This window comes from Plectropomus leopardus, chromosome 6, assembly GCF_026936395.1.
Source record: "Plectropomus leopardus strain MGB_pleo_1.0 chromosome 6, ASM2693639v1, whole genome shotgun sequence".
Taxonomy (NCBI): domain Eukaryota; kingdom Metazoa; phylum Chordata; class Actinopteri; order Perciformes; family Serranidae; genus Plectropomus; species Plectropomus leopardus.
Genome location: NC_142181.1, coordinates 21,789,707 through 21,814,996, shown reverse-complemented (window position 1 = coordinate 21,814,996; position 25,290 = coordinate 21,789,707). Strand labels below are relative to the sequence as shown.

Sequence of the window (25,290 nt, the reverse complement as noted above, 5' to 3'; positions counted from 1 at the left end):
AGTGTTTAGAAATGCAATACATTATTTATGGCTATGCTTTTATTATTTTATAATCACCTGTTTTTTTCTGGCACCAAATAAATAAATTCATGCCAATTAACCACAATTCCAGACAATTTAGGCTAACCAGTTAAGTTTATAACAACTCAAAAAGATTGCAAAAAGTGTCCTTTCAGTAAGTATATTTTATTTAAGTGTCTTCTAGTGGTTCTTCAAATAAAATACAACAAAAATAAAAATAAACGACTTTACACTTAAAGTGCCAAAAAGTTAGTTAGTTCACAGGACACAAATTAAGCCTTTAAACATCAGCAAAATGCAGCCCCATTACTGGATAGTTGCATTAAAGTGTGTTTTTATGAACACAGTTCACAGCCAGAGGCAGAACATTTCAGTATCCTGTTCTTCTTCATGAGCCAGGTGAATGTTTTTAGTCATTGTGGGTCAAAACCAAAGGCTCTGTGTTTATTAGGTCTGGGAAGATGATTAAAAAGTGATGTCAACACTGGAAGGGCCAGAATTTTTTTTTTAATTGTGCAAAAAATAAAACAAAAATAGTTGTAAACATTGCTATTTATTGAATTTGATTTGGTATTGATTTATTGAAGCCCCCATCAAAAAACTTGGTTTCAAAATCTAAGGGCTATAAAATACAGTTATGGGCGCTGACAGAGACTGCGTTATAACGTCCCCCTACTGTTTGTCCTCAGAGCAGCGCAGCGGAGTAGAGCTAACCATCAGCCATGAGCACATCTGGGTGATACAATTGAGAAAATAACCAGCAGATTAAGTGATAATAAGAAAATAATGCAGGTCCAACTGCATTTGGATCCACGTCCTCTTCCCTTGATGCTTATGTTGGATCTCTGCTCTAATTAGTTGGCACACATTCTCCAGTGAAAATTGCATTTCCGTCCATTACAGGCTTTGTAAACAGCGGCCAAGACCTGTAGATGTTGATGCAAAGTCTTGGATGCTAGATAGATGTTGACACCAGTCCGACATTTCTTTAATGACTGTGTCTTTGCTTTGGATGAGCAGAGCGTGTGTGTGGAGAGAAATGGAAGCGGCTGACACCTCACTAACTAGCCAGCTGAGGCAGCCAGTATTCCTGGTGTTGCCTTGGGCCGCACAGCATCCCTCTGCTTTATTCAATGCCCTCTAGCACACAAAAATCCAGATTCGCTAAAGAGAGGAAGTTGTTTCCGAAAGGCTGCTGTCTGGCAAGCCTTTCACACACATCAAAAGAGGGCGTGGGAATGAAAACAGACCAAATTGTTGCCCATGGACATGCAGTGATAAAACAGCTTCTCGCCCACATGCATGGGCGAATCTGAACCCTGTCTTCTTACTCTCACCAGAGAAGCTCTCCCACTCGTTTTCTCCCTTTTCTCTCACATATACCTCCTATTCACTATTTATTTCTGCAAGTATCTCATCCATATGTGTGGTAGCTGCAGCAGGGCTCACAGGTTAGGTCACCGGTCTTGAAAAAGGAACTCCACAGAGGGAAGAAGCATGAGGAAAAAGGCCGCAGGGGAAAAACAATCCAATGACCACTTTTGGTCAAAAGCTGCAGCAGTCAGCAGCACGGCCTAAAATTTAATTTCCCCTAAAAGAACAGCTATCCCCTATGCCTTTGGCGGCCTATTTTTAGCATGTTATCGTTCAGCCTCAATCAGACCACAGCAGTCAAACTGAAGACAGTTTCTGTCAGGCCCCAAAAACAGCACGGAGCTCCTCAGCAACCAGAAGTGACAGATCAGAAAGTGTGTAATGTTTAATGTACAAGCTAAAGTACAGAGAAGAAAAGAGACAGAGGAAAATGGGATACCTTACCACTTACAGTTTGTGTGTGTTTTTATGTGGCTCTGTTGTAGCAGTACAGTGAGCTGAAGTCACATTTAAGTCCCAGGAAACAATGCCAGTGTTCAAGCCTGCCATGACTTCATGATAAATCAGTGTTTGTGTGTTCCCGTCTAACCGTGGCGTCATCTCAAATGCTGTTTGTCCCTTTAGCTGACAACTTTTCTTTTTAAGGGTCTCGTTGTGTTTTGTAATTCCCTTGCTGCCCTGAACGCACTGCCACGTTCATGTTAAGAAACAACATTAGTTACCACCAAGGAAGCAGACAGAAAAGCAGATTTCTTAGCTGCAAACAAGCTTCGACTCGAAGTGGACAGTGACCAGCAAATCAGTAAACTAATGAACCACACCAGTTATGCTTTGCTCATGAGCTCAGCTAGCTGATTATGCTTCTGAAGCACACAGATTCGAGTTCATCCTCATCCTTCTAGCTATAATCAACTTAGACCATGGGGCCTATGCTGTCTGCATCCTAAAAATGTTTTGGCCAAAAAACACAAGAGATGGATATTTCTGGCATGATTTTAAGTTTTAAATAGACAAGATTCAGTTACTTTGCTGATTAAGTGCGGGTGAATGTTTGTGCAGGGCTCCAGTAAGAATTTATGGGATCCATACACACAGTGGGGCATCCTGGCCCCCGTGCTCCACTTATGCACAAATACTCCATGACAAATGCCCAAGGTTGCATTACCATTTGCCTCCAGAGGCCCAAATATCTCCATTCTTATAGGGTGTCACCTGGTTTAACCTTGTATGGGGACATGCACCACTTCAGTAACACACAAAATCAATTAATGGCCTCAAAGTGGGTCCTGCTTTACATGTCCTTGAGGCTCTGTCTGTCTTACAGAGGGACCTTAATGAATGATGAAGACCTTCATCAGTATAGTTTTGTGCTCATTTGTTACATACTCCTGAATCAATATGTGTTTAATCAAATGATCATACAACAAATCTGGGTCTAGGTAGTTGGAAAAAAAACATACACATTGTTTGGGTCTTGTCACCCACTAGGGTTCATGAAAGCTTAACATGGGGGTCATGAGGCCTTCTTGATATTAAGGGATGCAAGAAAAAGTATATACAGTTCACCTGTATCTCAGCATTTCATTCATTTCTACAAAAAAACCCAACTTATTTTTCAAGTTGATTGCTCAGGATATAAACAGAAAAAAACAGAAAAAAACAGGATAAGTGCACAGTGAGGACCTGAACACAAGTTTTATTCTCAGACTCCTCACAAGCTGCTGAACAGCCTGGTACTGCATTATAAAAGTATGCAACCAAATAAATCAACTAAAGCTAATACATAAACCTATTAAGAATGTATCCATGTTAATAATGAAAACTGACTTGCGTAAGACGTTCCTAAAAATATCAAGAAAATCTCTGATTCAACAATCACATAAATAATCTGCTCATCATCCATACCCCTTGTTTTACATAAACTTCCTGCAGTTATTGCGTTAACTGTTCTGGCTTACTTTACAGTTTATTAGTTGTTTTAATGCTACTGTTATGCATTTAATATATATTATAAAATATCCATAAAATATATTACTTGGTCAGGGGTCGTCTATTTACTCAATGATCAAAAAGGGATCCCTTAAAGGTACAGTGTGTGGGACTTTGTGGGACTTTGTGGCATTTCGTGGCGGTGAGGTTGCACAACTGAAACTTCTCCCTTGTGCAAAACATCAAGGTGAACGACAGTGGCAGAAGCAAAAATGCAAATGGAACACAGAACCAGTGTTTCATTTGTCCATTCTGAGCTACTGTAGAACAACATGGTGGACTCCAAGGAAGAGGACCCCCTCCGTATGAAGATATTAATGGCACATTTTAAGGTAACGAAAACACAACCATTCTTATTTCAGGTAATTATAAACCAATAAAACACACAGATATGAATATTATATACCATTTCTGACAAATAAATCCCTCTAGATCCCACACACTGGATGTTTATGGAGCCTCTGGTTTAAACAGTGGGAGGAATGACAGGAGTTACTATAATAGGATCCAAGCAGCTCATTTTTGCCCCCCTGGCAGGTTGATCCAACCCTGTAAATGTCCACAAATTTATCACACCACTAAACATTAATCCCATTAAATAAATCCAATCCATCCCTGATTCATTAGTTGGCAAAAACATTTGTTCTGTAAAGTTACAATTGAGGGAGCTGAGCTGAAGAATATGCTAAGCAGATGTAATTTAACTCTTAAACTGGACTCTAATCCTTTTGCTGGGCATTCAAACTGCCACTAACAATAATTTTCATTGTTGATTAATCTGGTGCTTTTTTTTCTTGATTAATTGATTAGTTGTTTTGTCTATAAAACATAGTGATAATCCGTTTATGTTATAGAGGAGTAAAAAAGTAAAATAAAATATTGACATTGACCCTTTAAAACCTGGGAAATTTGGTTTGTGTTCTTTAAAAAAAACATGAGAACAAGGCAATGAGCAACTTCAAAAGAAATGGCCCAGAAATAAGCAAGAAATTAGTAAAAAAGCACAAGGAAAGTATCTGAAAATCAGCACACACAAAAAACAAAACCGCAAACACAAAAAACACAAATGGGAAAGTATTACAAAAAAAAACAGGGTAATGAGCTGAAAAGAAAAAAACTGCTTAAAAATCAAAATGACTCGGTAAAATAATTTCAAACAAATAATTATGATAATTAGTATGGGTGTAAATCACTGGCTTCACCACAATACTATATTACATCGATACTTTGGACAATGATACCATATTTGCTAATTTCACAAAGTCTACCACAATTTCGATTAGATTCGATTTAGGGGCCTGTGATCGATATGAGCTGATATTTTATGCTCATTTAACACAATCGATTACAGAACAGCACGGATGAGTCTACATGCACGCTTTTTCAGTCAACATTGTTGAAACAGAGCTAACATAAGGTTAGCAAGAAGTCAGTGAAGTGGCCCGGCTATGGATCTATTATAAATCAGGCCCTGCAGGCACGTCATGTTTCTTCAGTGCACCTTTTGTTTCCATATGAAGGGCGTTGTCTGTTGACTCACAGTTTCTCAGAAAACAATTTATTCCTGAAAATCAACAAATTTCTTGTAATTTGTTTATTGCATTTTTTCCCATTTATTCAAAAGAAATCAAACCAATTTGCTCAGAGTTTAAAGATTAAAATATTTTTGAAAGGTGTCTGAATGAAGCACAAGTAAAGTGCTTGTGCGTATTTTACACTCAACCAACATCAGAGAAAGCAGTCGGCAATACATGCAATAAAGTGTCAGCATGGGAGGAACTTTTACTTTGTAAAACCTATCTTTATTCGTTAACTTTTTTTCAATTTTCATTGAACTTTATTATAAAGAAAAAGTTGCAGGAAACTTGCTGTATAAGATGCTGAAAGTTCCAGCAGCCTACTGACTGGACATTTACTAAAAGCTTTTAAATTACGTTTTGTTTAGGAGTTTGTTATATTCCAAATTAATTAAACTAAGCACTAATAATCGGTATTGGTATTGGCTTTGATGAATCAATATCGGTCGACCCCTAAAATGCACACTTAAATAACTTAATCTTCCTAACCCAGATACATTAGGGGCCCCTTCAGCTCAGTTTGGGTCCCCTGGGTATCAACACACGTGTGGTGGAGGGACACGGTGTGAGTGTAATGCCTTCAGGAGACACTACACAGACACCTGCCTTTCATGATCCACTCACCTCTCCTCCATGGCCATCAAAAATCCCAAATATAGACGGGTGACTCTTGTTGACGATGTCGGTGAGCACCTCGAACCTGTCCTCCATGTGGTCTCGCCGGCCTTGGATGGAGTACACGGCCACATTGTTGCTCTTGAACTCCCAGGTCTTGGAGAACTCGGCGTCCAGGACGTCCAGCCCTCCGAACCGCTCGTTCTGCATCATCTCCGCCACTTTCCCCTTGACCATCTTGACCGCATCCCGGCTGGACTTGACGATGGTCTTCACTTCGTCCGTGTGGAAGAAGTAACTCCACAGAGCCAGGCTGATGCACAGCAGGAACAGGGTCTCCGGTCTGAGCAGAAAATAACGCATGATCCGACCTAATAAAGACAGTAGGGTCATTGTATCCTCTATCATTTATTTATTTACACGCAGGAAATCGCGGCAGGTTGTGTGTCGCTCGCCCCCGCCGCGGATTTCAGTCCATCGTCGTTGGTGTGAGTGGCTTGGTAGCGGTGAAACAGACACATTTAACCGAGCGTTTCGCACACATACAGATTACGCTGACTAAACGAGTCGTTGCATTGTAACACCAGACAGGAGGGAAGGTGTTAGGCTACACAAACCGGGGGGAAAGACGCGGTGCTCCGGCTGGTTTCCCCTCTAGCATGCAGCCCCGCAGTGAGCCACCAACGGCTGTCCGCGCGCACCGAGAGCACCGACTCCCCTGGCAGTAAAACGCAGGTCGCCCGTTTGGATTTCAAATCAAGCCGGCGCGCTGGCTACTGCGGAGCCGCGGATAAAGTATCTTCCTGGCCAGTCCAGCAACGGATTCCAGTCCCGAAAATAGCGGTCTGTGTCGAAACCCTCACATTCCCAGCTGCCACACTGGCTGCGACTATCTGCTGCTGACTGACTAAACGGGGGTGCTGCCTTCAGGTGCAGCTCGTAACGTCTCCCAAACCAGTCAGAGATCTGGAAGAGCCACAGCGTGATTAATTTTTAGAGGATTATGACCCACGTTTCTGTTTTTCAGTTTGGCATTTAAAATGTCACGAGTACATAATAAGTATAGGCGTTTTTCTTCTTCTTTTTTAAATTTTTTTAAAAACTTTTTGTCTATTCAACACTTTGTTTTACACTAAGACAGTACACAAAACACACAACCTTGAGTTGTTTACATTTATGTTCACACACTTAGCCATACTTAATATCTTTTCATGTCCATATTCAACAATAATACGTACATCTTTAGTGATAATTCTTTCCAAAATACACAAACTAGATTAGCACACAACCCATACCTCACCATTTATAGTCCAATGAAAAGTGCACAAGACATACAGTATATAGATATCCAAGATATACCTATATGTATAACAAAACAGTAATGACCACTGAAAAGGTGAAGGTTAAAAAAAAATAAATTGAAACCAGTTAAACAAACAAATAATCAAATAAACAAATACAGAAGAAGAAGAAGAATCTTTGATACATTAGCATACAATATAAAAATTCAGCAAAATTATGTGTCAGGTAGGCTACGTGTTCCACTGCTCCACATAACATGAGACCAAATTATTTATATGCCTACCAAACTTTTATGTTAAAATCTAGCTTGCGCAGAATAAATTATTTAAGTATTGACATTGTATCTACACAGCTCCTTTAAAAAAAACAGAGGCACTGTAAAGTGTTTTGCACATGGATAAGAAATGAATTAGAAAAAAAATCCAATAAACAGGAAGATCAAAGTAGAAAAAAACTGTATATAAGAATCATTGACTGGTAATATAATATGATCCTATCATCAGTTTATGGTTTCACTGAAATTTGATGAATGATTGTAGGTTAATAGAGAGGATATACATTTCAGCTGAAGCAGTTTCAGCATCTTTACATATTATAGTTTAATTTAATAACAAAAACGCTGCAACTCAGCTTTTGAACTGATCCAAATGATTTCAATAAACCAAGCTAATAAAAAAACTCTCATTAAGACACATTATTAATCTGTGCTTGCAAATTTTAACTAAATAAAGCAATGTTCAAGTAGCATTTCCATAAAGAGAGTTGGCTATGATAGGCTACTATTACTATACATTTTACATGTGGCTTGCATGTAAATTGTTCTTTAGGGGAGTATTTTTAAAATAGGACACTGGCAAAATGGGACAAGCTTAGCAATGATTTATATTTTCAAGGAATACACAAAATAACCCAATACCAGTATCTATGCATTGCTTGACAGGAATATGATCAGGAAAAATAGGTCATCCGGATATGACATCATATTTGTGGGCGTGGCTTCGCATCCAGTCACACCTGATACAAGAATCACAAATTTTAACTGACATGACATAGTTCTGACCTAAAACTTGTTAAGCTTTTAAAAATCTAAAAACAAATACTCGCTTTTTCATTCCAATATATTTTGCAATGGTATATATCAATCAAAATTACCATGAATCAATTCCAAAATCCTTTCACATTTTTTGTAAAATGCTTATTTTGATAGTGTCCCATTTTGCCAGTTGTCTATTTTTAAAATGGGACATGCTTTTATTGTCAAGATGGGACACTGCTCTTTGTCATTTCGAGAGGGAAAAACTGTTTTTTAAGGATCATAAAACACTTGCTATATTCAGATAAATATTTTTTATAAATTTTATCAAATACATTTTTTCTAACTTGCTGGAACTAAGCGAGGAAGGGCTAGCATTGTCATGTTTTAGCAAGCCTAATTCAAAACCCTCTGGCTATTTTACCCTACAAAGGAGAAAGGCAGTAATTCTTACGAGCAGAACTGAGATGTATAGCGTTGCTAATGAATATTAAGTATAGAAATGAATAACTAGTTAAATAAGGAAACAAATAAGAATATAAATAGTTTAAAAACACCAAAATTCATTTACACTTCAGAGGCAAATGGTAGACAAAGGGAAAGGAACATGTAAAGACAGGAAAAGAGAAGCAACAGCAAGGATAAGGCAAGAGAAGACAAACAACCAGTGGACTGAAGACAGGATGATGGGGACAGTTTTGGAGTTTCAGGAACAATCAGAGGCAGGGTGAATACCAAAGCTACAACTGCTGTCTCAAGCATGAATTTACCTAAAAGTACATTGCTAAAAAGGGAAAAAGGTGCTGTAAAGGGTTATTATGTGTTATGTGAAGACAATAGGCCACATTTTTTAATTACTTCTCTTCTTCAATATCACTGGCTTTTATATCATAATAGAAGTTGGCCCATTTCAGCATTGAAGGTGTCCCATTTTGCCAGTAGTGCCTGTAAAAATGTGGTCTCAGGACATATTGTGTTTGAGATGGAATAATTGATTCTGTGTTATTATTCTTGATTTTTTCTTTTGTATATTTTAGTAAAGGGGTTGATATTTACAAAGTGATATCATGTTTGGAGCTCAGACAAGTGGACAATCCTGTAAATTGTTGCAGAATGCAAAAAAGTGTCCCAATTTAACAATACTCACTATAGTCACTCTGTTGGCTGTATTGCCACGTTATTGTGCATTTACAAGTTAATTAAGTGACCGTTAATGTACCCTCGTTAGGAGTTTAGATATTCCCGACAGCACATGAAGGCATCCAAGGAGCTGTCATACCACAGGTGCGCACAACGACCATAGATTAATTCTAAAACACAGGGGCCTAACTTTGCCAATTTCATTTCAGTATTGATGTAATGAGATAAACAATCCCAAAACTAATCTATAGATGTCAAACTGTGCTACTGCCCTGGGACCCCAGACACACAGGGGTCCCACAAACCCTTAGTGGCAATAGGTATTTAATAGCAGCTTATTTTCTTTTGATATATGTGTATATACTCGACTGAAGCCAAGTATCAACTGGCATAACAGGGGCCTTATGGTGATGCGTTATTATGCTTACCTGATCCAAAGACACTGATTTGAGGAGGGTCACAAGAGTAAATAAAGTAATCTTGTAAGTATAAACATGATGCATACTCCAAAAATATGTAGTGTGTAGTCAAAGCACCACATAGCAAACCTGATTTCATGTAATATACCAGTTTAGGAGTACTATGGCTATCTTCTGGGCAGAGAGTGGGAGGAATGAAGGCATTAATTAGATCATGCAGCTCAGTTTTGCCCTGTGACCCCCAAAAATGTTATTCTGGTCATGGTTAATAGGAAAATAAATGCAATTTGGATTTTGTTTATGAATATTTATGTAATAAGATATTTATTCTGAATTCTGTAGACAGTAATTGTCTTAAGTGAAACAAAGTCTCTGAAAGCAAATATACTTAAGTCAAATAAATGATAGACTCTCCATACTATGATATTGTCGCTGTACAAATAGTTTCTAGACTTTGTGTTTGATTAAAACTGAGCAACATGCACATATGGAATCCTATATTTCATTATCTTATTTAATTATATATATTTTTGAATTGATGTTTTATATATGTATTTATTTATTTATTTGCAATCCAAATTAAGGCTTTATATGGCCTAATATGGCATACATTTCCTGAAACATTTTAGTCATTTATACACTTTGCTGGCCTAGCCTGGACTATTTAGAAATATACATTATACAGCCTTAAACATTTTGTATAGGCCTACATATTATTTTACATAATATAGTAATATTAATATTAATAAAATTACTTCTCTCTTTTCTTTTTCAATTCCTTAAATTTTTTTTTTAGTTCAATCTGATGAAAACATTGTCAGAGCTCACCTTCTTTTAACATTTAGGACTTTAAACAGTTGTATTTTTACTGATTAAACATATATACGGTACCGTGGTTTACTTACGCAATATTTTCACACCAAATATGTTTTATTTTACCTTTTCTCAGCTTTAAGAAACATTTCTGAAGGACATTTATTCAGGCAGACAAAGACAGTCCTGGGGTCTTTGAGTACTGCACGACGTCACCGGGACTGCCTCGGTCCACGGTGGGGAAAACGTGGAGGACTTAATTTCACGTTGTGTGCTGGCTTTCTTAACAAAAATAACCTCAGTAGGTTTTGTCATCACTCGATTTTATCCTTTGTAGTTGTCTGATGGTTTTAGTCGACATTGTGTGCTTGTTTCTTCAAGAATATCGCTTAGAATAGCTCATAAAAACTAGCATTTAGCATTTAATGCTAACTGTCAGATACTAAGCAGCAGCTAGCAACGATAACTACAGAGTCTCCGCCACATCTTTTTACGATCTAAGTCTTTATTTATCGGTGTCTGAAAATGAAAGCTATGCTAAATCTGTCGTGTTTCTGTCCTCAGACATCACAAAGATCCTCTGACATTCACTGACCTGTCAAGCTAACAAGAATGGAGTACATGCAAGCTCCTGCCACAAGCAGCCAGGGGAATATGTAAGTGTTAAAATATAAATGGTATTTATGTCCTCGAACCTGTAGTATTGTGAGAGTCCTGATGAATACACGTTTGTTAAGGTTTTGACATGTCATTTAAGTATGACTACTAATCATGCTCGGTTTTATTTGAGTGTGCCCACAAGCCATTACAATAAATTATCACACACAATGGTACGCCTAAATGCAATGCAGTCACATTATTTTATTGGGTTATTATTTTTGTTATATTGAGAAAAACATACATGTTCATCTGTGGTGGTAACAAAGATTGACTTGCTATTTAAGCACAGAATAATGATCAATAATTGGATGAGGTGAAGATTTGGCAATCTAACATAGTCAGACTTATGTAATTTTTGTTTTTCCTCATTACAAATCATATTGTATTACAGTTGAAAGCACTGAGTAATGGAAAACAATTAAACCAGCTATGAAGCACAAAACCATAGGCCACATTCATGACATCTATTTTTTTTTTTTTCATCAGGAGTCCTCTTTAAATTGCTCCAAAAGTTCTCTTAGAGAAGAGTTTTGTCTGAAGCTCTGCTTACAGAATGACTGGGTGCAATACTAAGTACTAAGACTTGAAATAGACAGGGTTAGTTTGAGCCAGTTGTCATCTAAAGCACTACTACACCGGGCTAAAATGTCCCTAATCTGGGAGATGAAGGGTTTGCTTTAACTCGGACAGGTTGCTGCTTGAGTGCTAGCTCTTAAATTTCAAACGGCAAAGCTTCCCCCTTGCACGGTAACACAGCAAGTGTTTTCTACACAGGCTGTGATTTCAACTGCCCTGCAGCAATTAATGTCATTTTGACAAGCTTGCCTTCTAGCCTAGGTATATGTTGCATTGATTCATGTTCTCGTGTAAATTTTAAGTGTTTGATTGTTCATTTGCATTCAGGGTTGGAAAATTGCACCAGCCACCAGCCCGAGTATGCAAGTAGCTGATAGATTTGCTTTGCTATCCAAAAAACGCAATGGTAATTTATCGAGTGGTTTGCAGACTTTGGAATCCACCAGCCAAGTGTGAAGTGGATGAAAAAGTTAATTTCCAACCTGTACCTGTGTGGTACAGGTGAGGGTTGTAGTGAAGAACTCAAAGCTCCATTGTTAATGTTGACATTTGAATTTTAAATCAACATGTAAATGCTGTGCTGCTGTTTTATTCGTTTATTTTTATTTATTCAGTTTAAACCTGGTATTTCTAGACAGTTTCCAACAAAAACTAGGCTACACATGTATTATTAGTACTGAAAAATTTGCTGACTTAGATACATATATATATATATATTCAGCACAGGCCTAGCCTTGTACATTTACTGAACAGTCTAAAACTCAAAAACATTAAAAAAAAAAAAAACAAAAAAGAATTTTCCTTTCATTTTCTCTCCCAAGCCTGTGCTGCACCTGTGGCATCCCCATCCCTCCCAACCCATCCAACATGTGTGTAGCCTGCCTGCGTACCCAAGTCGACATATCAGAGGGAATCCCCAAGCAAGTCACAGTGCACTTCTGCAAGCAGTGTGAAAGGTTTGTGTCATACACAGTTTTTTTTTACAAGCAGAAATATTTTTTTCATGCAATATACAGATTGTATCTTTTTCCTTTTTTTGTTGAAAGTTGAGGCTTGAATGTACACATCATCTTTCATGCAGGTACTTGCAGCCTCCAGCCAGCTGGGTGCAGTGTGCCCTGGAGTCCAGAGAACTGCTGGCCCTTTGCCTGAAAAAAATTAAGAGCTCTATGACCAAAGTAAGTGCGATTCTCCCACTGAACTTCACAGAAGACAGAAGCACGTTTGCACTTAAGATGCAAAAAGCGTACATGAACTTTGCAGGTATAAAATTCCAGGGTGTATCCTGTCCCCTTCTAATCTTTCCACAGTTTTTATGCTGACTTGCTTTTGCCATACTCATGTTGGCATTGGGCCTATTTATTGTACTTATATTATTATTTTACATTTTAAGAAATAAGATAATTTGGGTCTTTTGTGGGGTTGTACAGAGGAAAAACATTTATTTGGGCTACCTCAACAACACCTCTCTCCTCACAGGTGCGTCTCATTGATGCTGGCTTCCTGTGGACAGAGCCGCACTCCAAAAGGATTAAGATGAAAGTGACCATCCAGAAGGAGGTAAGAAAACAGAGTGGAAGTGATAAGTGTGGGAGAGTGACATTCAAATGAACAGATTAAAACTGATAAGTGACCTGCCGGAGGCAACACGTTTTTCATCTAAAGGTTATCTGGGTTGTTTTTTCATGTGGTAATTGGCAGCAAACAGAGGTTTATGTTTGAATTTAAACTTTTATATGTGAAAATAATAATGTCAAGGTGTGGCACACATCCAATTATGATAAGTGACATTCTGGGACATTAAAGAAAAGAAGTCGTCTGTTTCTGACTGAATTAAGCATGTTTGAGAGAAGTGACTTTTTGCCAGTGGCTGTCATCGCATCTCGTTGACCTTTAGTGAAAACCTGAGTCCTGTGCTTCTCAGGGCCAACTCTTTTGTTTGTGCTGTTGGAGGGTCTGTATAACACTCTCTCCAGGTCCCACTGCTCAGGTGTATCTAAATGACTGTAAGCGCAGAGTTTTTGCCACTCCCATATGGTTAGAGCATATGATCTGACTTGTTGCTGCCTTTGCCTTTTCAGGTGATGAACGGCGCTATCCTGCAGCAGGTATTTGTGGTTGAGTTTGTCATCCAGTACCAGATGTGTGACGACTGCCACCGTGTGGAAGCCAAGGACTTCTGGAAGGCTGTGGTCCAAGTCAGGCAGAAGGTAGGAGTCTGTGGTTTAATGAAATATCCCAAAAGAAATGTATTTTTTTTCTGTTTTGGTTATTTTGTGTTTTACGGTATCTGATGTCTATTAACATTCAACCCTTTAAAAATATTTTTCATGTAAGTTGTGCCTGCATGCATGCTATATTCTTAGTTTTACAAAGCATTTATAGATAAGCTGATTAGTCGACATTAATAACATTAATAGCAATTTATTTTGTCAAATTCTGCAAATCCAATTGTCCAGCTTTGCAGAAGGGCTTGAAAGCTACTTTGCTCTGGACTAGAAACATACATGCAAGAAAATTTAAACTGATGGACTACAAAGGCTGTATTCACCAAAAAATGTTAGCCAATTAAATGTTTGCTTCTGCACTCTGAATACTTTATATCATAACAATGTGTTACTATGTGAAAATGAATTGTGGTAAATTTCCCTCAATCTCACCAGCACCCATTTTTCCCTGTGCACTTCCTGGCTCATATTCCCAAGATGATGATTTTTGCATCATCCAGTGGATTTTGGCTGGCTCTAGGGCTGTTGCTCAAACTACAGATCACATTTCCATGTTTTCATAAGCCTGCCATTGCAGGCTCTCTCCCTTTTTCTTAAGCTCAGATTAAATGGCAAAAAAGGCAGTGCTGATCAAATATGAACCAAGATTCTATTACTGCATTGTCTATAACTCTCCTAAAATGTCTCCAAAAACATGTTTTAGCGCACTATTTAGCCGTGATATGAGAAGAAAAAACTGATATCAAATGTTAAATGTAAGCCGTGCTTATCAAATATGAACCAAGATTCAGTCACTTTCTGACAATTTCTCGCTTAAAATGTTTTCAGAAACATATTTTAGTTATGTTGTTTATGAGGTCTTTGTAACAGCAGGCTGCTATATTGTTTGCTCTAGAAAAACAACCAAGGTTGCATTACATCACTCGAGTTTATTGGTCCAGTACCGTGCAGTGCATTTTCGTAGTTGGTGGTTGAGCAAAAGCAAATGCCACAGCCCATTTACTCTGATTTCTCTGGTCATGTAACACTAAATTCAAAAGACTGTGCGTCTTTCTACTGCATAGACAGCCTAGCTTTATGAAAAGACCATCTTTCCAGCAAATGAATACTTTTAAAAGTGTACTCTGTTCCCTCTTTATTTTCACAAATCTGTCATTTTGTGTTAATCTTAAAGTTTCATGTTAAAACCTTAACCTATGCCCATAAGTTTTATGTAAAACAAACTTGAAGCTGTTTGTTTATGGAAGGAAATACAACATTAAATCCTAGGGTTGCACCTCTTCCTTTTATCACTGATGTTTGGAGGCAAACCAAGCTGAACTGCAGAAATTTAAAATATGTATGAAAATACACATTAAATGAATCCAGGATATTCTGCCTTTTGCAAGAATGTATCTTTGTGGCAGTGGAGCTTCCTCCATAACCTACCTGAAAAGCAAATTCAGGTCAAGATGGTTAACGGACTGCACTTGTATAGCGCCCTTCTGGTCTTTTGTGACCACTCAAAGCGCTTCTGCACTACATGTCACATTCACCCATTCACCCACACGTTAACACACTGGTGGCTGAAGCTACTGTACATGGTGTCAGCTGGTACTCAGTAACCATTCACACACAGTCACACTCTGATGACGCAGCATTGGGAGCAATTAGGGGTTCAGTATCTTGCTCAAGGATACTTTGGCATGTTGCCCAGAGGAGCTGAGGACTGAACTGCTTGTAGTGGCAGTCCCTCTAAATGTTAAAAAAGCCACTTGTGAGCTGTAGGCGGAGTAACTTAAGTCTGACGTGAATGACAGGATGTGTAATCCAGTTTTAAACTTTTACTGAAAAAAAGTTAAAATTACACTCAGTCAGACGGTAGAAAATCTATTTCCTAGCTCCTGTGCCTCATGCAGCTCTCTGCTCTACTGCACTGCACATGACGTCAAGATTAAAGGGAACGTCCAATCAAAATTCTACATGCATGCATTATTTTCCTTTTACATTTTTATACATACATATGCTCTATACAATGCCTGATGAAAAAATGAACTTTTATGAATTTTAAATTAACCTATTCTCATATTGTGGTTCTTACAACACTGACGGCCTTATTAGAGGACGACCCGCTCTACCTCTGAGCCATAGCCGCGCCCCCCTTTGTGTCAGCTAAGGGGTCCTTGATTAAAACCTTCAACATCCCTTACCACTTAATTAAACTAAAAAAAAGCTACAATAGGTGATTATGTAACTTGATGCCTTCTGCAGCCACTTTACAGTAAAAGCCAAAGCCACTTCTCTTCACTGAAAGGCTTTTACTGTGAAACAACTATAGAGGAAGTTAGTAATTAGCAGTATAAAAAAAATCCTGAACAGTGTGCTTGTTCTCACTTGTTTCTCATCCTCATGAGTGCTTTGCTTCCAGTTTGCTTCTTTCCTAATACACCTTTAGGTTGAAGTAGAGACATCACTGCGGCCTTGGGGGCTGAAGGTCTTAAGTGGAGTGTTTTTCTGGAAGGTCCAAGGGTGGATGCCAGTGAATTTGAAATAATTAGGGCTGGAAAGATCTGTAAGATAATGATGATGCTGATGTCTTTACAGACGCTTCACAAAAAGACGTTCTACTATTTAGAGCAGCTGATCCTGAAGCACAAACTCCACCAGAATGCCCTCAACATCAAAGAAATCCATGGTAGGTCAATGGTATATGGTTTTATTTATATTTAGTATGTATACCCTTTTCTTATTTTTGATAGTATACATATCTGTAAAGTGAGGTTCCTGTTATGTTCCTCAGGGCCTCTCACTAAATTACATTGAAAAGTGGGAAACTTGTCTGATTTGTCACCGGCGTAACTAATGTGGATTAGAACTGAGCAGAACATAATGATGTGTCGAGTGTTAATTACCTCGTACCAGACGGCAAGTCATGCATGCATATCACTGGCGCCAATCAGTCCATACAGCCATCCTCGTGTGGGCCTCAGAGGAGGGCATGCGTTGTGCATCTAATCAGTGTGCTGTAATCAGAGCAGGCATGCCATACCAGATCCCTGCAATGCGAGCTTGATTCATACCCTATTTAGAGATGCTTACCGCTATATAACACACACAAACACACTCAGGCACACATGCTGTGCACTGAGTGCCGGCTCAGCAGCACATCTCTGTGCTCTTGGACGGGACTGTGAATTGGAGTTTTGGCTGGTGGCGTAATTTAAATCATCTCCATATCTCGGCAGGACTTAAAAAGCTTTACGAAGGTTACAACATGTGGCTGCCATATTTTCATGTGTGTGTTGTTGCATACATATGTGTTGCAGAACAGTGATGACCCGTGAAGCACGCCTGTGATGAATTTATTGGTGGAAAGGTGTTTGATGGTTTTTGTCTTCTCTCTCAGAGGGGATTGATTTCTACTATGGCTCCAAGCAGCATGCTCAAAAGATGGTTGACTTCCTCCAGTGCACCGTGCCCTGCAGGTGAGCAATGCCTTAGTCTGTGTCTCTATGAAACATCATCCTCATGAGTCTCTTTATTAGAGCAACACTTCCATTTTATTTAAGTGCTAATCATGAGGATTCAAAATGTCTTCATCCAACAGTCCAGTTATTATAAACAAATGTGGCAGTGTCACAGGAAAATAATTAGCTTCTAGGCATGTATAGAAGTGTGGGTTAAAGTGAATAAATGTCTTAATAAAAAACTGCATGAACAAAAAATATAGTTCCGTAAAAACAGAATTTACACCATTGCATTATTTAACCTGTGTGCTTCTGTAAAGGTGTTCGTTATAATTTTCACCCAATAAAGCTGCAGGTGTTTTCTGTATGACAAAAACGTAAACATTGCATAATAAGTCCCCTAGATTTTTCATGACCTTCAGCAGTTCAGACAGGTTGAGGCTCATTTATACACACTTTTACATATGAAAATAGATGCCTTCATTTTAAACATTGTGATGGTCACTGCACACGAGTGATGCCCTGGACAGGGTTTTTCAAAGCCCACACCAACCCAGCCTGTTGTGAGAGCCGGTCTGCTGCACCCAATCTGTAAACATATGCATTTAATTAATGACCAGAACCCAAATCGCAAACCGGAGCCGGAAGCTTATTGCAATAACCTACTTGTTGGCTTCAGTATATTTCATTCCCATTAAATATCAAAATATCACCAACGTGCGTTTTCTGTTTAAAAACTACAAATGTAGGAATACAGTTCACACATCCAAGTACCTGATAGGTACTGTGGTATGTTTACATGATATTACAGAAGTGCATATTTAATGTATTCAGTGTGGACAGAGAGACATTTGTTATGAGGATTCGGTTTTAAGCCTACATTTTTGCAGAGGGAAATATTTTTTACTGGACATTAAAACTGGAGGGATTTAAATATGTCGGACTTCAACAGATTTTCCTGGTAGAATAACAGAAACCTGGAGCGCAGCAGTACTGTTGATAAAGCTGCTAGCTGTGTGAGAGAGACAGAGAGAGAGGAAGAGAAGGTGGAAGTTGGATTTTTGCAATGAAAGTTATTGCTAACATACTAAGAATGCTACTGTGTTACTTTATGACCGCGCCCGAAATCCACAATCATTTCTCACAAAATTACCTGAACCACCTGATGTGCAGGACCTCCAGGCTGTGGGTCGAACTACGCGTCACAACTGCCCACCTACTTTCATGCGTCCCTTTGTTGACATTGATACATCCGCTAGATGCTATAGGGGAGTGAAAAGTTGCTGATGAACAAACACGGTCGTCAATGGCGGTCACAAAAAACATAACAACACGGGAACATAGAATTATTTTATCCACTATATTAACAATATTCAAAATGTCTCTGTCATGTCCTAAAGTCATATCTTGCTACGCCACACTGCCCCCACAATTTCCGGTGCTCCATTTAATCTGTATCCGTAAGCTTTTAGAAAATGTGCACAAATACGGACAAAATGAATGCAGAATACTGACAAAATGCTCTGTCTGTGTCTGTCTGTGTCTGTATATGTCTAATGTCAAGCATTTAAGAACCGTTAAACTGCTCATTACATAAGTCGTTTCCACGTGTGCGGAACATCTTATTATAACCAAGCATTTTTGCTGTTCATCATTTGTCCAATTTAGACAATGTAAAGTCTGCAGTGTCTCTTACTGGCATCTGATGATAATTCTAATAATACTACTAATAATAAAAACTTTCTTTTCTATTTTAAAGGTCAAAGACATCCCAGCGCCTCATCTCTCACGACATCCATTCAAACACGTACAACTATAAGAGCACCTTCTCTATGGAGATAGTGCCTGTCTGCAAGGTATACGGCCATCTAATGTATTTGTTTTTAATTTAAATTGGAATTTTTTTTCACTCAAGCCATCCAGTGTTGGAGCTGAGACACACCCTGCATACCTGCTCTGCACCTCAGTCAAGTCAGAGCTGTTATGTCAGCTGTCACTTTGCTGTTTAGATAAAATATGGCTGTTATGCAGATGAGAACCTGAGGCTGGCCAAGAATCTGTCATGTTTGTGTTTCACAATGAAACTCAAACTTAGTATACCTTAATATATCAAAGGTAATGCCAAGCAGGGGTATATTTGTCACTTTCAGTAGTTCCTTAATTCTATTTGACACGTAGCTTTACTTCTGTGCTTATAAAAGCAATCCATAGATGTGGTTGTGTTTTCATGGCATGATTGAAAGTGGTTGCACGGGGTATTTTTAGGAAATGAAAACAGGAATCAGAACAGTGCATTACTTGTTTTGCCATCAAAAGATATCAACAGCTTACTTTGATTATGGTTTAAACAGGCTAAATTCCATGTCACTATTTTGATCCAGCCTGCAGGATAACAACTTTTTTTCGTACACATTGTTGACCTCTATAGCAAGTCCAAAGTCTTTTTACTTTCTCTTCAACCTCAGTTTGACCCTGGCTTGTCTGCTTTTGTCTGGTTTCCAGGACAACGTAGTATGCCTTTCACCACGGCTGGCGCAGAGCCTGGGGAACATGGGTCAAGTGTGTGTGTGCGCCCGTGTCACCAGCACCATCCACCTGATTGATCCCAACACCCTGCAGAGTGAGTATTTCTACTGCCAGAGTACCACTGAGTTTTAACAGGTCAGAATGACACCACAGTCTTCTTAAGCTCCAACGCACCCTGTAGTGGTTAAATATAGCTGCAGCTTGGTGTATCTGGTTGTTGTCATTTGAGTTGGATTTTAAATTATTATACTCACTAATCTAGGAATGTGAGCTCTACGTAAAGGACTTGAGATCTGATTTACGACATGTCAGAGGTTTCGAAAGCTTTTCATGCTCCCTGACAAGGAATTTATCCAAAGATTTGGCTCAGTGTCAATTTAAACACAGTGCACTGTGGGGGGTAATCGTTGTTGCTCATAGTAAACAAAATCAAATTTTTACCTTTACCAAGGCCAAATGCCCTATCCTGAAATGTTTCATGTGCAATGTTAAATATTTACAACATGAATTTAGCAGCAAACTACTATTATTCATGTCACCACTGGCTAACTAATCGCCGCCACTCTGCACTGTAGTACTATTTTGTCTGGGAGGGCGTTGCTCATATGGGAACCGTTCCACCACCCACGTATGATAAGTGTTGCTGTTGTTAGCTTTTAGCTATGCTTATAATACCGTCCTGACCCACAGCAAAGAAATGGTCTCGGCTGATGCTACATTCTTTCACCAAGTTTCATGAAAAGTGAGCCAGCAGTTTTTCCGCAACACTGCTGGCAAACACACAGATGGAGCCAAATACATGACCTCCTTGGCGGAGATTATAACATCAGTGCTTAAAGTTGATCAACAGAAAATTATTCAACAGTTTTCTCTGGTTTTAGCTTCTCGCATGAAGATTTAATTCTTTTTATTATAGATTATTTAAAATCACCATAAACAAAATATCTTCTTGTTTTTGACTGTTAGTCAGGGAAAACATATAATTTGAATACGTTACTTTCGTCTTAGGAACAGCACTGGGAGATTGTCACAGTTTTTTATATTTAATAATGAAAATAATATTTGAAATATTAGATTAGACTACTCATTGCATCAGGGCTGCGACTAACATTATTGATTAATGTGAAAACTGTTGAATGCAAAAGGGTTGCGTTCAAATGTTACGTGTTGTCCAACCAACAGTCCAAAACTCAAGATATTTAGTTTACTGTCACATAAGCTACATAAGATAATATTTGGCATTTTGTCATTTCTGTTGATTGACTTGTCAACTAATGGTTTCATGAAGGTAAAAGTCAACCCCAGATCTAGCTTGGCATTTTGCCTCCCTTTAATTCTGTATAAGTCTATACATAGTTTTACAGGAAAGTCCTGCAAATTATATCTTTAAGACCTTTTAGTGTTGCAGCCTTGGTAATCACTGCCACAAGTTTTGCATATGTATGCCTTTGTGTCTGAGTGTTATACAAGAAACATCACAAGCATTTTCTGTATGTTACCATGGTGATATCGAGTCAGTGCTTGAGTGAAACCCTTCAGTGCTGCACCGAGCTGACCCCAGTCTGCTGACCACATGTTCACCGCCGCCGTCTGACTCTACAGCTTCCCTCTGCTCTCCGTCACAGCACAGCAAGAGACACACACAGACAAAGAGAAAAAGAAAAAACAGATTTAAACGTGCTGTCACAGCCAAGGCATCTTATGTGGATGGATTTCTAATCAGTACAAGAATGCTGACAATTAGTGATGATGTGTTTCCTCTGTATTTGGTGTAATCACTCATTACGCGAGAGGCTGAGATGCTCCTCTGCAGAATTCTGACATTTTGTAAGCGGCACACACGTTTTTAATTACTCTTCAAAGAGCAGGCTATTTTTGTTGCAGAAAGTTTTAGAGCAGTCTGAATCGCTGAAACAGCCTTGAGGCAGAGCTCTGTCAGGCAGATTTGGGCTACAGGAGGCAATTAACTGGGGTATTTAAAATATTTGTCTGTTTTTTGGCTGTTTGTCTGCCTCAGTTTGTTTGCAGTACAGACAGAAACACGGCACTTTGTCTGGTTTATTTGGAAAAAGATGATAGATAGAAAAACACATTGACAGTTTTAGATTGTTTTTATTACCCTTAAGGCTTTTAGATAAAGGAACTTAGAATATGTTTAAGTTTTAGTTTTTTTAGAAATAAAACAGAATGTGTCTAATTTCTTGATGAGCTTGAAAATAACGGTGAATGAAATGCAAGTTATTTATTTCATATTTTAAGTTCTCTAACTGTCACGTAAAAATGAAAATGTGTTGTATAATTTGTGCTCAAGTTTTTGGCTGTCCACTTTGCTGACTAGTTTTATCAGCGTGAAGCTGTCAGTAATAAATGCAGAAATAATCTCTTTACTCTCTAGTTGCTGAGGTGGATGGAAACACATACTGGCGCAACCCCTTCAACAGTCTCTGCAACCCACGGCAACTGGAGGAGTTCATCGTCATGGACATCGACATCATCAGAAACCAGAAGCTAGGCGCTGGTGCCGGCATGAGGTCCAATAAGGTGAGAGTGCGTTTGTGTGTGTTGTTGCAGAACAGATTGCATTATGGGGGAACATTGCTTTTCTCTTGGAAGCAAAATCAATAGCGAAGCATTACATTATCCCTGAGTCTATAAGTGGGATTCAAGCCAAAACGACAGGAAAACACACAGGAGTGTTTTAGATGCCGCAGGGGGAGGGGGATTGCAGGGACAGGGTTCACTCTGCATCACTATTGATGCAACTGTCTGGACAAATTGGAGAAAAAGAACAAGATGGTGTTACAATGGCTCGAAAGTACAGTTATATTCCCTTTTTGTGTGTGTGTACCTGTGTGTGTGTGTCGCAGCACACCCTGGCTGAGGTGTGGGTCCAGAAAACGTCCGAGATGGACACCAGTCAGCAGTATCACTGCCGTACATTCCTGGGCCACCTGCTCAATATTGGAGACCTGGTACTGGGGTGAGTGTGAAGGATTGACACTAAGTGCAGATGTTGGTCAGGATGGCAGTACATTTTGATCGCAGGCTGTGAGCTTTATGCTTCATGGCTCATTTATTTCTCACTCTTCAGGTTTGACTTTGCCAATTCCAACATAAATGATGAGTACCTGAATAAGATGAACCCTCACCATGTTCCTGATGTGGTAAGACTCCTCAGTGAATGAACCTGGGCCTCTGATGATGCCTGAGAGCAGTTACAGTCAACTTGATTAACACTGACCTCTAGTGGCAAGAAAAAATACAGACAAGATTTGATCCCATCCTTGGAAAAATTGGGGATGTTCCTAATGACTAATTTCCCAGATGTTTGAGTGGAAGTTTAAACTAAGGCTACTCAACTCATCTGAAATGTTTAAAAGTAAAATTTAATCTATGAGGTAAAACACCTTTTAAAGGAATATTACGTATAATAAGATAAGATAAGATAATCCTTTATTAGTCCCACATGTCCAGGCTTCTCTGGATCTCTGATTTAAAGCACCCTTCTTGTTCAGCTTAGCAAAGATTTATCAAGCCGGTACAAGTGAAAAGCTTGGACATATTTAGGCTGTCCACTGACAGCTCAAGACTTGCCAGTTGTGCAGACGGGCATGCGGCTCCATCCATGAGAGGGCTTGTGTGTTTGTGCATATGTGTTTGAAACATAAAGAGATGATCAGAGTTGTTGTTTACTCTCGCATGCTGATCCAAATTCAATTTTATCCTATGCATCTTAAAAAGTTCAATCGATTTCTGGTGTCGACTAGTGAGGAGAGCAATGTTTAATTGAATAGTCGACCAATCGCGCACATCCCCTTAAAAAAATACTGTATTCACTCATAGCATCACATAAATAAAGTATGGGGACAGTCTGTTTAGGGGTTTATTTGTACAACCTGTGGACCCTCTCAGGTGCTGATCAAGAAGAGCTACGACCGCAGCAGAAGGGTGAAGCGCAGGAACTGGAAGCTGCAGGAGATGGCGAGAGACCGTGAAGGCATGGACACAGATGATGAGAGGTAGCGCAAAAATGCCAAGATTCTGGATTTTATCAGAGTAGATTAATTCAAGCTTCAAGAATTTGTCCTCACAATCACAACTTGTCATTTTCAAAAGTTATGTCTGCTATCTATCAGTGATATTTTAGCAAGTCATCTTTAAAAGATAAGGCTATTGATATTCTGTATTAAAAAGGCAGCTGGGCTCTGTAGTTTTTTGGCAAATATTACTTTAATGGGAATAAATACTTATAGAGAGATAGAGAATAGATAGAGTATATTTACAGACTTGTAGTATAATATATATAAGATTCTCTAATAGGTATTTACAGCTGCAAAAAGGTTTTGAGGAATGTTTGTTTTTGGCACAAAAGTCCCTCAAACAGAAAATAAGAGTATACATTTGAAACCTGAAATCGTAACTACAGATATGACATCATTTTGTTTTGTTTTTTTAAATGGATGGAAATGGATGTACAATGACCGAGGACAGAGTTTTACAGCAAAGTTAACCACAACATAGACAGAAGAGGTGCCATTATATTGAAAATCAAGAGAGAAAAAAGATTTTTTTAAACAAAAAGGCAACATAACAAAGACGGAGAACTGATAAGGTAAACAACTAAGAAGCAGAAGAGAACAAGGTAAGACATGAGGTTGTTGTGGTAGGTAGAATATATGCTAAGAAAGCCAAGTATCCTGTGACTGTTTTTCTCTGATGTCGCACCACATGAGTTTTCCTTTAACTTGTTTCTCTGTCTTCAGACAATACCAAGATTTCCTGGAGGACCTGGAGGAGGATGAGGCTCTGAGGAAGAACGTTAACATCTACAGAGGTGAGCAGCTGCAGATCTTTCACTGCACCAGCATCTCCAGACACTTCAGTTTGCAGTATGTTTGTTTTCATTGTTGCAAGTTGGATGCTTAAGGTAAGGCTGCTTAAGCTGCCAATAGGTATAATTTTTTTTTTTAAATTATTTTATTAGATCTGTTTTTTAGTTTATTATACATGAGGTATTAGAGAGTTAATGAATAGATGTTGATTTTTTTTTTTTTTTTTTTTTTAAATTTTAGATGTTTCAAAGATCCCAGTGGAGAGTGACACCGATGATGACGGAGCCCCGCAAATCTCGCTGGTGGAGATGCTGGAGGAACTCAGCCTGACGGATGCAACAGGAGGAGAGGGTGCTGACATGATGACAGACTGAACGGTCACCATCTCGCCTGTGTGACACTGACAGCTGACCTGTCAAGTACAGGTCTGTTGATACAGTGACGCCATCACACACAGAGCTGAACTAACAGCGGACTCAGGACTGATTGAGCGATTGACACTTCAGCTTTTGGTACTGCAAAAATCTGCCGCTCACCACACTGCAGTAATGACTCATTACAGTTAAAAACCCATCAACTGTGGGTTATTATGGTGCCACTCGGTGACAAATTCTTTTCTAAAGTAATATTTCTCCCCTCTGTGATGTATCATTTTGAAGTGATGTGGAAGTAGAATGCTTCTACTTCACTTTATCAAAATAAATATTTGTCCAAAAGCAAACTTTTCATAGATATTTTT

General features: G+C 38.8%; 2 protein-coding genes across 2 annotated transcripts in view; one reads left to right on the top strand and one right to left on the bottom strand.

The window, feature by feature from the left end:
• Positions 1-6,511, bottom strand: part of ppm1lb (protein phosphatase, Mg2+/Mn2+ dependent, 1Lb) — a 60,811-nt gene extending 54,300 nt beyond the window's left edge. Inside the window, exon 1 of the mRNA XM_042486593.2 lies at positions 5,586-6,511. Coding sequence (XP_042342527.1) covers positions 5,586-5,984 — 399 coding nt within the window. The 5' untranslated portion in view covers positions 5,985-6,511. The remainder of the gene's footprint in view (positions 1-5,585) is intronic.
• Positions 6,512-10,454: 3,943 nt separating this feature from the next.
• nmd3 (NMD3 ribosome export adaptor) lies at positions 10,455-25,272 on the top strand. Its single transcript, XM_042487427.2, has 16 exons — positions 10,455-10,584; positions 10,848-10,939; positions 12,341-12,475; positions 12,601-12,697; positions 12,999-13,079; positions 13,601-13,729; positions 16,331-16,421; positions 17,133-17,211; positions 18,953-19,049; positions 19,696-19,813; positions 22,115-22,260; positions 22,587-22,699; positions 22,811-22,883; positions 23,632-23,738; positions 24,483-24,553; positions 24,792-25,272. The coding sequence occupies exons 2-16, from the start codon at positions 10,896-10,898 to the stop codon at positions 24,923-24,925; spliced, it is 1,515 nt and encodes a 504-aa protein (XP_042343361.1). The 5' UTR covers positions 10,455-10,584; positions 10,848-10,895; the 3' UTR covers positions 24,926-25,272.
• The last annotated feature ends 18 nt before the right edge of the window (positions 25,273-25,290 follow it).

Bases quoted from the DNA above. Each gene is read 5' to 3' on its own strand.
- nmd3 (XM_042487427.2), top strand. From the start codon at position 10,896: ATGGAGTACATGCAAGCTCCTGCCACAAGCAGCCAGGGGAATAT. The intron at 22,700-22,810 runs GTGAGTGTGAAG...CTCACTCTTCAG, and splicing joins ATTGGAGACCTGGTACTGGG to GTTTGACTTTGCCAATTCCA. The intron at 22,884-23,631 runs GTAAGACTCCTC...GGACCCTCTCAG, and splicing joins CTCACCATGTTCCTGATGTG to GTGCTGATCAAGAAGAGCTA.